Below are 12339 nucleotides of genomic sequence, written 5' to 3'. Positions count from 1 at the left end.
GTTCTGCTCCAACGGTGGGGAGGCCCAATCAAGTGCTTCGCTGGAGAACAGGCTGACTACTAGCTCCAGCACAATCTGGTGTGTGGGGTATTCTTAGGGGTGGAGCAGGAAAAGAAGCCTGCATTGGTTCAGATAACCCTGGTATTTCCAACAATCCCCATCAAACTGTTTGGGCAGCGGGACCACGGGGGCTGAGTCTGGTGATAAATCATCTCTTCAGGCACATAGTGTCACTCCTTCTCTCCCAACACTGAGCTGTTCCACCTGAGTTTGTGACAGGGCTAGTTCCTTGCACAGGGTCTTCTTCAAGTGCACACTGCATAGCATGGATCTGTAGTGCGAGGTTCTCCACCTGCAGATGGATGACTTGGTCCTCTGGGTCACAGGTCCTTGGGGAGCTGCTGGTTGGAGGGTGGCCCACCCCCTGCATCATCTGTGGAGGGGTTGGATGGATTTGGGGGGTGGGTGAAGATGGTCTGAGGGGACTGGGATGAGGGCAATCAGATCTAGTGGTCAGAGCAGGAGTTGGGCCGAGACAGGTACTGGGAGGTCAGAGTTCGAGAAGGGCCAAAGGGTGAACCGAGAGTCAGGTGCCAGGAGACAGGCAGGATCAGGCATCAGGTTACAGACAGCAATCGAATAGTAAAGTTGAGAACAAAGCAGAGTCATAAGCCAAAGTCTAGGGTCTTTCACAAGCAGGATCTGGAGCAGAGATGGGCAGGCAGTCTGTATTGTTGCTCAGACAGCTCCCCTTCATGGTGTCTTGGTTGAAGTGCTGGTATCAGTCAGTCTGGAGCCTGTAGGGGGCCACCAATCAGATCCTGCTAGGCAGTACTTCCAGCCAAATTCAGCCTCAAGGGGTCCTCCCGTGGGAACCCAGGCTAAGCCTCCCGTGGTGTGATGCAGAGGCATCAGTGGCCCAGGACCCCCATGGTCCCAGATTCTAACTGCAGGTACTAACACAGGGCAAAGCAGGACTTTCCCTGTAATGGGAGCCTGTCATTCGGGTGCTCTCAATGAACCCTTTACTGGCACCCAAAGAGTGTGGAGAAGGAAGCTGTCTGATTCAGTTGCAGAAGGGACAAGAGCCAGACCCTAGGGTGTTGCAGGGGATGGCGTGGGGAGTAGTTTAAGACAAAGAGCTTGGGGGTCAAGATGGACTGGCAGGGAGAAAGAAGTATGGGGGAAGACAGGACATGTGGTGGGAGGAAGATCTGCCAAGGAGCCAGTGTGTAGGGAGAGAGCTGGGAATGGCAGGGCAAAAATACTTTGACAAGTAGCTGGGGAGATGGAGGACAGTGAGACTGGATGAGAAACCAATGGAGAAAGACTGGGACTGTGAGCCAATGGGGAAGGCGAGTCTGGGGGGGCAGGCAGCATCTGGAGGCTGCGGGGGAGAAAGAGGGAGAGATCAGGGAGTGGGTGAAGGAGCTAGGACTCTCTGGGGGACAAGGATCTGGGCAAGAACACTGTGAGCAGGAGTGGGGGAGACTCCGATGGGGCGTCTGGAGGGGTGAGATACTGGCAAGGGCTGGGATCAGAAGCCTGAACTGGCTAGATGAGGAGAATGGCATTGTGATAAAGAACCAGTGGTGGGGAAGAGACAGTACTGGGACAGGGACAGGTTGGAGGGGATGGGGCAGAAGAGTCTGTGCCCACTAGAGCACACTCCCCTCCAGAGTGTGTTCCCCTCCAGAGTGTGTTTTCAAAGTGTCCCATGCCCCTCTAGGGCTGATCCACTTAGAGATAAACAACATACTGCTACGGTCATTTCTACCTTATTTCAGGTGGCAGAGGTCTGCTGCCATGCACCACTGTGTGCAGGTATAAAGATCAGAGCTGCCCCTAGCACCCCTCAGTTCCTTTTTACTACCCGTGATGGTCGCTGGAACCCTGTTCAATATCAGAACAGTTCTCTCTCTCAGCTTTTGTGTATAATAGTGTCTATAATATAGTTAATCAAGTGATTAGTATAGTTAGTAAGTTTTAATTGTGTTTAAAAATATTTTTTTTCAGACTTGTTGTTTTTCCAGTTTGGGGGTGTTTCTGCTTGCAGTACCAAGGTATGCCCCAGTCACCGGGCTTCAAGCTGTGTGCTTTTTGCTGGAGGCCTATACCTGTGAGCGACCGGCACAATAGCTGCCTGAAGTGCTTGGGTGAAGCACATGTAAAAGACCAGTGCCAGATTTGCAGGGAGCTCAAGCCTAGAATGAAGAAGGATAGGGAGGCTAGGCTGAAATCGCTGTTGATGAAGGCAGTGTGACTCGGTACCAAGTGCTGCAGCTTCAATGAGAAGTGCGCCTCCAGCTTTAGTGGAATCCTGGCACCGATCTCCCTCACCTGTGCAGAGGGAGAAACATAAGACTTCCAAAGAGGCCCTGGCCAATGGAAGGTCTCCACCTCTAAGTCTGGTAAGAAGGCGAGGAGTTGAGTAGAGTGTACCTGAAACCTAAGCCCTCCTCCTCCAAATTGGTGCCTAAGTCGGCACAGTTGGCTCTGGCACTGCTGAGAGCACTGTCAAGCCTGGTGCCAGAAGTGTCACCATCATCTTTTTCAGCACCACAAAAGGATACCAGTGCCAACTACCCCAGAGGTGTGTGTGGTGGCAAAAAAATCTTTGCCTGTTCGTGCCAGTGTTTTCATCACTACAGGAGTGGGATCCCTTGGTGTAAGCCAGAGAATGGTCCCCATACTGTGGGAAACTTTCCAGGCATCTATACTGCCCCGGTGGAATCAGATCGTGAAAGGATCTGAGTCCTCGCTCCAACAGCTAGTCCCACAGTCTTACCCAGTGTTATGCCAAGAATGGGGCTTGGATGAGGGTAAGCAGGTCGTGGCTCAGTCTAGATAAGACTATGGTTATGCGGGGGGCAGGGGAAGAGGGGGACAAGCTGGAGGAATTGGAGAAGATAGCTTCTTCCTCAGTTTGGGGGGTTTGCCAAGTGTTCCTTACTCAGGTTTGAAACCTGAGAATTTTTCTGGATGCCTAGGTCACAGCAGAGGGCCTTTCATCATGAATTCTTGGCATCTTGTCATTGCCATATGGAGACGGTGTAATGTGCTTTACATGGGGCTACTGACCATTTTGGAAACATCCACTGGAGCAGAATACCATTTAAGGGGTGCTTCTCTGAGACAGCATGTTATATGTATGCTACACAATCTGCATTGACTGCTGATTTGTTTGCAGATGCAACTTTTAACTTTAAATGGATTGGGTCCTGTTACTTTTAAGATCACCTTTCTCTTCATATGATACTGTGAATAACTGAGACAATCTGAGTCCCCTGAGCTAACGCTCCCCAGTTTAACTGCAAAGAGGCAGGGAGCAAGTTATTCTTACTGTGTGCACCTCAGCTAGAGAACTGTTTCCCACCTAGTTCACCAGTGTGTGAAACTGTTGTTCTTCAGGTCAGGTTGCAAGGCTCATTGCTCATTTGTTCACGTGTTTTTTTTTCCTTAGAGTGGAGGAAGCGATAAATTATCAGCTTGCCGGTAATGGAGAATTTGTATTGAACCTCCTCTGCCCTTTGGTGCCTGCTTGGGTGGATTAGTGTGGGCTAATATATTAATAATAATATAATAACATGAATGATATTGGGTGGATTAGTGTGGGCTAATATATTAATAATAATATAATAACATAAATAATATTTTAGCCTTATATTTATAAGAAGGCAGCCCTGTCAGGAGACCAGCTCCTCGTACCTTTATGCTGACATCAGTTTCGCTTTCCCTTTCACAGGTCTTCACTGGAATTTTTACAGCAGAAATGATCTTCAAAATCATCGCTCTAGATCCCTATTACTATTTTCAGCAGGGCTGGAATATTTTTGACAGCATAATTGTTATGATAGGCCTAATAAGCACAATTTTGGAACAAAATTTGACAGTTTTCAGATTGGTAATGATTCTTTTTTATCTGTTTGACAAAACAATAAACGCTTTGCATGATTTCAGTGGCCCACATTCCCCCGAATAATTCTATTTTTAGAGAGTGAATAGCTACAATGAAAATTCTAGACTGCATCCAAGTGACCAGTTAATATCTAAATTGTTTGATGAATTTGTAAACTTGATACTGCGTGTTAGTATATAATAAACCAACAAGAACTGTAAGTCAAGTAATCAAAAAACACATTTAAAAGTTTACCAAATGGTCCATACTGGATACTACAAAACCTCTGAAGCTGTCTCTCTTGAGTAGCCTGGCTCCAGGGGGCTCTGCTGCTTTGGCTCTTCACCCCTTATCATTTCTCTACAAGGATTAGGATCAGCGCTGTCATTCCAGACCTTTTCTTTTGGCGGAGGTGGGGATTTGGAGGGCCTTCCCCCTCTCGCTCCCCAAGAATATTCTTGGGATATTTAGGTAGGGTTATGGGTGAGGTTTCCTCACCAGAAATACTTTGAGCTGAGAAAGGAAAGATGGTCCAGCAACCTCCTCATAAGATTGCTCCTAGTTTAGAGCAAGTTAAAATAGGCTCTGGTAACCCTATATAAAAATGTCACTCTTATTCAGCACATCTGTTCCCTCTTTGTATTTATTCAGAGTCATATCTGCTGATTTTGTGACTAAAATAAGTGCTTACTGCTGTTTATTCCTATTAGCCTTCCACAGTTAAGGTGTAGTCATTTGAATTCTATTTCTTCTTGTCCATCATAACCAAGACTGGTTACTGTGATAATCAGTGACATCTGTGCAAACCACTGAAGACAATGGGGAGCCACTAAAGCCCTAACTGGGTAAAAAGGGGGATCACTAAAGTCCTGTTTTGGCATGCAAAACCCTTATTACTGGTGATGATGCATGAGATTGGGGGCTAGGGGAAGAGCTTGGTTTTCAGATAATTTCCATTGGTTTCCATTTCATGGAACTCAGTCAATTCTTGATCCAGCCCTAGAAGCTTGGGTCCATGGTAATGTAATAGGACACAGTCCTGTAAGTTTCTATACAACTTGAAGCAAAGGAGCTCATCAGTTCAGGAGGGACTTACTAGCCAGTTATAGTTGATATAGCCATGCTTAGAATATTAATGAATAATAGAACTCCACAAATCAGAGTGTAAACAGAGCATTTTTATTCACAAAAATATTCACAAATCATAATTTGTTTTTAATTATTTGACCATTTCTAGTTATATAGGAATACTTATTTCTTGAGCTGGTCAAATGGTGCAAATAATACATACAATATATTTGCAATTATGGTCCAGAATAAAAGCACCAAGTATGATTTGCTTTGATTCATGAAGTCATATTTTTATTTGGACAACTGCTGTGTGTTAAAGAAAATGATCATGAAGCCTGAATTTTAGCATGAATAACTCCTTCCTAATGAATTTTCAGAAATGCATTATTCTGTTGTTAAGTTTCTATCAGTCAGTCAGGGAACAATAACAACACCATGGGACTTAGATGATGCAGCCACACAACACAAATAAAAAATAGTAATAAGCAAACTCAAACTGTTCATGAACAGCCAATAGTTTGAAAATTATTCTTCTGAACTATCTGATGGATAGTTGTGAATAAAGAATATTTTAAGTGAACAAATAATGTAATCAGAATTAGTTTGCAAATCATCCTCTAACGAGCAAAAGGACTAAATTGAGAACAAGTATTAGGGTAGGTTTACACTTACCTTCTGGGTCGACGCGGTGAGTTCGACTTCTCGGAGTTCGAACTATCGCGTCTGATCTAGACACGATAGTTCGAACTCCGGAAGCGCTGCAGTCGACTCCAGTACTCCACCACTGCAAACGGCGGTGGCGGAGTCGACGGGGGAGCTGCGGAGTTCGACCCCGCCGTGTCTGGACGGGTGAGTAGGTCGAACTAGGGTACTTCGAATTCAGCTACGCTATTCACGTAGCTGAATTTGCGTACCCTAATTCGAACCCCCTTCTTAGTGTAGACCAGGCCTTATTGAGAACAAATAGTTCTACTTATTACCAGATTGCAATTTGTGTATTTCTGATGTCAGAAAAAAACTACAAGAAAATATGCATTTCTGAGTATAGCAAATATATCAAAATTATGGGCTCAGTTTTTTATAAGTGAGTGTTAGAAATACATGAATTAATTTTTTTGCTATTTGACGTACTATTTTGTTTTGTGTTACAGCTGCGGATCTTCAAATTGTCAAAGTCATGGCAAGCCTTAAATAAACTTGTGAAAATCATGTGTCAGTCAGTTGGTGCCTTGGGTAGTCTTCAACTGGTTTTAGGTATCACTGTATTTATTTTTGCTGCAGTAGGAACGCAGGTTTTTGGAAAATGTTACTGCAACAGCCCTAAACTAAGCACAGACGATTTACGCTGGCATATGATTGACTTCTTCCATTCATTCCTTATTATATTCCGAATTCTATGTGGAGAATGGATTGAAACCTTGTGGGGCTGCATGGAAGTAGCTACGAAAGAGCTGTGTCTTCCTTTTTTCTTGCTGGTCCTGGTGGTAGGAAACCTAGTGGTGAGTTTCCAAATATTGTTCTATTTGTATTGCTCATATGTAGGGACCTACCAAATTCACGGTCCTTTCTGGTCAATTTCATGGCCAGAGGGTTTTTTAATTGGTCTATTTCATGATTTCCAATGTTTACATCTGAAAGCTCACTGTATTATAACCATGGGGGTCCTGACCCAAAATGGGATTGGGGGGTGGTGGTTCAAAGTTGTTGTGAAGAGGTCCCAAGATTGCCACCCTCACTTCTGTGCTGCCTTCAGGGCTGGGCTAGAGGAGGTTCCTGGAGCCCCTGGAGAAGCAGGGGGTGGAAGCCTCAGCTGCAGCCACTGGGAGCAGAAGTCCCCAGTCCCCTCAGGAGCCACTGGGGAAGAAAACCCCAAGGTCTGCTCCCAGAGTCCCAGCAGGAGCTGCAGGTTGGGAGGAGTGGAAGTCCAGAGCCCAGCTCCCGGGCTGCTGCAGCACAGAAGTGAGGGTGTACCACCCTAATTTCTGTTCTGCCTCTGGAGGTGGGTCTGATTTCTCCACCAAGCGTGGTGTGCAGGGGAAGGACAACTCCTGTCCCTCCCCAGCCTGGCTGAACTAGCAGCTAGGAGTCCCAGGCTCCTAGCAGCATAGGAAAGATCAGATTTCACAGGGAAGGACTGATTTCATGGTCTGTGACACGATTTTCAAGGCCGTGAAATTGGTAGGGCCCTTTTCATATGCAAATATAACCTCGCCATTTTTTCTAGAAAGTGTGAAGTTTCCATGAGGCAAATGTGTTGGTTTTTGAATGCATGCCCCACATTTATTTGTTTATTTTTTGCAAGATGCATATTAGTGGATATGCCAGTTTTTGGGTGTCTTCCTGACTTAAGAGGGTACTGCTGGTCAAACCATTTGGATAGTTCAGTGTTTTATTGTATACATTATATCACAGAAGCTTTGCCTTCAGTATTTATGCCCATGGTTCCTTTCTCCCTCTCTTCTTTTGCTATGGCAAGGTTAACATACTCTTCAGTGAGTCTTACAATTAATTACTGTCAGCTCTTACATCTTTTAGCAGGTTACACTGCCAAGCGTTTCTGATATACTTATTTTTCACCACAACTGATCTATCATATAACTTACTTCCTGTCCCTTCTGTACCTCATGTTGCATACTTTCTCTCTAACTTTGACATACGTTTTTTGTCTTTATGATGTATTGTTAAGTTTCACCTTTTGGGAATCCATCCATGCTCAGCTCATGCATTAGCTAAGTAGTCACTAAATAAGATAGTGTAGTATAAAATGTTTTCTTGTTACCATGTTGTTATAATAAGGAAAAAATATTGGCGGGGGGGGGGGGATTTAAAAAAGGGTTTCCAAGACTGCTTTTTCAATTACAAAATAGTGTTGTCAACTTACTTTTCACTTCAATTGTTTTCAGGTGCTTAACCTGTTCATTGCCTTGCTGCTGAATTCCTGCAATACTGATGATCCAGCAACACCAGATGAAGCTGAAAAGAGGACCAAGCTTCAGCTTGCCTTTTCTCGGATTCGCATGGGTCTGCAGTTTGTGATACACATAACAGGGGATTTGTGTTGCAAAATACTCAGACAAGGGCTGAAAACAATGACCAACACGAAGGTTACGGTGAAAGTTACCGCACAGAACGTTGGTGGGAATTACCATGCCGCTATAGATATGGGGGAAAATTACACCGATAATGGGATTTACCAAAACAAAGAGAAATCCCCAATGGCAAAGGAGTATGAGGATTTTATGACCAATTCTAACACATTTGTTTGTGTCCCCCTTGCTGAGGCAGAGTTTTACAGTGAGGATTATGATGATGAGAATAGCACATATACTGAAATGGAATATACAGCAATGGTAAGATGCCTAAATGTTTTGATATCTCTTTATACTTCTACCTCTAAGAAATAGTGTCCAGTATTCAACAGTAAATTATAACTTTAACCCATTTTCCCTTCTGTGGTTTCCATATATCTAATAAACTAATTAATGTCCAAGGTGGACTTCGTTCCCATTCCACCCATGGACCTCTATTATTCTGAGTCCTAGTCTTGCTAGAGTGAACAGTAGGCTTCTGAATATTTTATAAGGGTGAGGAAAGAGTCTATCTGAAAATGGAAAGTTGGCAGGATTTAGTTTGTGCAGCATGACTTCGGTGTGGTACATTTCACAGTGCCTGTGAAATATCCATTCCGTTAGGAGTTTAAAGACGTGCATTTTCTGTCCATGTGAAAAAGGGGTTAGTTGTGTGGATATTTGCTTTCTTGGTGGCCCAGGAATAATACAAGCAGACCATCAGGGTTGGAAGGGACCTTAGGAGATCATCTAGTCCAACCCCCTGCTCAAAGCAGGACCAATCCCCAGACAGATTTTTACCTCAGTTCCCTAAATGGCCCCCTCAAGGATTGAACTCACAGCCCTGGGTGTAACAGGGCAATGCTCAACACAACCAGCTTCCTGCTTCCTTGTTCTTCCAGTGGCTTCAGGGGGAAGATGCTGTTGATACTGACTTGTATTCCATTTTTCCCTTGCTATCCTAAGTTATGTTTCTATCTGTTTTGTCTCCATTTACTCCTGGATGAAAGCCAATCACCTTAAATGAAATTTGACCAAGACAGAAATTACTTTCTTGCTACCTCCTCCTCTGTTCTTACAAATAGGTGGGATTCACAATTTTCTGAGGGAGGCTTTATTTGAATTTCTCTCAGCTATTCAGTTAATACTGATAGTTCATTGGATTGATAGCCAAAGGAAACTCAAATAAAATCTACACCACGAAAATTAAGCAATTTATTTCTAATTTTTCCCTTCTCTAGCTCAACTTCTGGGATGTTTTTTGGGTACCCATCTCTCATTTTTGGATTTTCTGAGCACCCCCCATGCCTTTAGTATGTCCCTTGATCTTGTTACCTTATGTCTTCTCTGCATTTTACCAACATTTCCTGTTCCTCTGCATGTCTCCTGCACCTTTTATTTTCCTTTTATTTTCTTTCTTTTCTTCTGTGGTTCTTTACCCTCATGTTTTCAATTTTTTCTTTTATTTCCAATGAGTAGTAAAAATTTGTAAAATATGGGATTCTACATGGTTACCTACTTTAGGGAAAAATAAAAAGTATCAGTCATTTGAGTACTGCTCTTAATTGCTTGATTACGTATTTCTAACATAAAATACTTGACACAATTATTTTTCTAAACTATGAGTTCCTCAACTTGTTTTGGGTGTTAGTAGAGGAAGATGAATGTCCTTATCTCTAGAAAAATATTTATGAGTATCTCAGCGTGTTTTGTTCTGTCAAGAAAATTCTGCTTTAGAAATAAGTATGCCACCAAATAAAAATAAAGAAAATAATCCCATCTTGGATTATTTCCAGCAGGAAAACGAACTAAAGCATAGGAGAGAGAAACGAAAAAGCTCAGGGGTCTTAAGTCAGGCCTCTGGGACTTCTGATACCATAAGTATGTTTTCCACCATTACACAGAAGGAAAAACAAACAGAGGTAATGGTAATAACTTTATTATCTATTATAAAGGCTCTAGATATAATGATTATTTTATTTGTCCCATTATTACTGTGCTGAAGAATGAAGTGGTTCCCTAGAGGTAATAAGTTTATGCAATGCAAGAAACAATGCAGTTCTCTAATGATAAAACAGACATAATAGTTTTTTCAGAATGTGGAGATTGCTGTCCAAACTGAAAAGACCTTTTGTATTTCCAATAAACAGATAAGGTTATTAATATAGAACAACATACAGTACTATACCAAATAAATGCAAAGGAAATAATCTAGGATCAATGCCAAATTTTAAGGGCAATTTTAAAAAAAAGGTATTCTGTATCTGATATTCAGTTTTGTGCAAAATTATTGGCATGTTAGTTGTGGATCCTCAAAACCTGTACCTCTAATTTCTAAATTGCAGTTGAGTCCATCCATGACTGTCAAAAAAAGGTGGAGAAGCATGTCTCCATTCTAGGCAATATAGAAAATCAAATGGAAGTTCAGATAGGTCTATGGACTCCCCACCTTCAAAAGAGCACGTAGCTCTAACAATAGTATTTTTGAAACCACTCTGCAGGGATAGTTACTTGAAGTCCTGATATTGAAAAATAAGATCTCTTGGTATGATCACCCAGACCAACTTATCCTTCCTTGTCCTGACTAATTAATCTTCAAACAACATGTCACACATATCCTAGTATATAAGAAGTTACAATTTTGAGGTGGTCTTTAAGACCTGTTAGACCTGAGAGAGATTATTTACTATGGTAGTAACATTTCCTTATATGAGCCCAGGGAAGGACATCTGCTATAATTGAAATATGTAAAGTCACAGAACTCCTAAATATCTATTTTCTATTTAGAAAAAAAGAACATTGTTTAATGTATTGGTAAAATATTTAGGCAATGGCTCTCAAATAAGAATGATTTTGTTTGTAGTTATCAACCACTGGGGTGGTGAAGTAAATGACTATTGACAGTCTTATGCCCCAGCAGTAAATGAAGCCATGCGACCCTTCTTTACCCTCTTCCATAGTATCTCTGAAATCATAGCCAGTGGAACTTTTTTGAACAGTGAGATGATTAACCTAACTCAGATTGCCTTCACCCAACCTCCTAAGAGCTCTCAACCTACTTTAGCAATGAGATTGTTCAAATCCATGATGATTTCACCAGGACCATGTAAATTAAGCTGGAGCAAAGAGAGAGGATTATTCTACCTTCCCTGTTGGAGTTTAGCCCACTAACACAAATGCAATTTGTAGGAGTTCTAAAGGATATCCAGGTTCCTTTATGTGAAAGAAGACTCTGTCCCTCTTGATTGCAGGAGGCCAGTGATGAGCATGTGACCCACTACTGACAGATCATCACACTCCGTCTTAGGGAAGGTGAAATACTTCTGAACAAGCTGTTGAGATAGATATTGAGAAATAAATAAAACACACACTTCCTGGAGAGTAAGGAAAGTGTAAGCGGGGGAATGATCCTGCTATTGTGCGGAACTTTCCTGACTTCTGCACTATCCTGGTGAAATGGGTTAGCGGAAGGATCTGAGTCCTCACTCCCACTTCCTTTACCCAGAGGCCTCCCTGCCCTCGAGGACTACCCTTGCACTCTCCTGTCTGGCAGAATTCTCGTAATCCCAACAAGGCTGGGCCCAGGATTCCTGGGGGAGTTCAACCCCCAACCTTGCTGTGGTCACCTAGGTCAGGGGCTAGGATGTCCCGACTCTGGGGTACTCTCTCTGCACTGGATGCTTTCCTGACCCACTGATCATTACATACGATTTAAAGCAATACAGTTTATTTAATTAACAATTAGTTTAAAAAGGAATAAGGAAAAATGAGAAAGGTTAAAGGAAACACATCACCCTGCTCTGTGGCAGGGAACATCACAAACAGTGTCTCTGGAACGTCATGGCAGTTCACAGTCTGTTTCTTGTAGGTCCCAGGCCTCCTTCTCAGGCCCTGGCTGTGCTGCAGGGATGCTGTGGGTTGGACATTTGCTCTGGTGGTGGCCACACGCTCTCAGGCTCTAGGTGGCAGGACCCTTTTACCCAGCGTCACCCCCCGCCCTGTCAGGGTTATGATCCCCCTCCAAGTCTGGCCTGCAGAGCCTCTTGGCTGAGGCATCTCCCTGTGCTGGGCCTACTGCCCAGGGTTCCCCTGGTTCTCCCCAGCTGCTCACCATACCCAGCTCTGGACTGCTCCAGCCCCAGCTCCGCACTGCCTCAGCACGGCTGCTGCTGCTCTGCCTCCAGCTCCCTGGGCTGCTTCTCTGGCCCCTCTGGTTCTGGTTGCTGCAGCTCTGCTCCCAGGGCAGGTCTGCTCTGCAGGATGCTTCTGTGACTCTGTTCCCAGCTCTGACCTGCTTCCTGG

The 12339-nt window shown here is 43.6% G+C and overlaps 1 protein-coding gene across 9 annotated transcripts in view; it reads left to right on the top strand.

The window, feature by feature from the left end:
• The window catches only part of LOC123362874 (sodium channel protein type 5 subunit alpha-like), a 138628-nt gene that overhangs the window by 73417 nt on the left and 52872 nt on the right, over nucleotides 1-12339 (top strand). For 7 of the 9 annotated variants that reach the window (XM_045003417.1, XM_045003412.1, XM_045003416.1 and 4 more), the window contains 4 exons: nucleotides 3746-3904; nucleotides 6121-6468; nucleotides 7873-8319; nucleotides 9834-9959. In XM_045003417.1, the coding sequence (XP_044859352.1) occupies nucleotides 3746-3904; nucleotides 6121-6468; nucleotides 7873-8319; nucleotides 9834-9959 (1080 nt within the window). The remainder of the gene's footprint in view (nucleotides 1-3745; nucleotides 3905-6120; nucleotides 6469-7872; nucleotides 8320-9833; nucleotides 9960-12339) is intronic. The other 2 variants (XM_045003413.1, XM_045003414.1) reach the window with 2 other exon arrangements.

Source organism: Mauremys mutica, chromosome 2 (assembly GCF_020497125.1).
Source record: "Mauremys mutica isolate MM-2020 ecotype Southern chromosome 2, ASM2049712v1, whole genome shotgun sequence".
Taxonomy (NCBI): Eukaryota; Metazoa; Chordata; order Testudines; family Geoemydidae; genus Mauremys; species Mauremys mutica.
The sequence above is the reverse complement of the archived record's forward strand: the minus strand, read 5'-3'. Positions and strand labels throughout refer to the sequence as shown.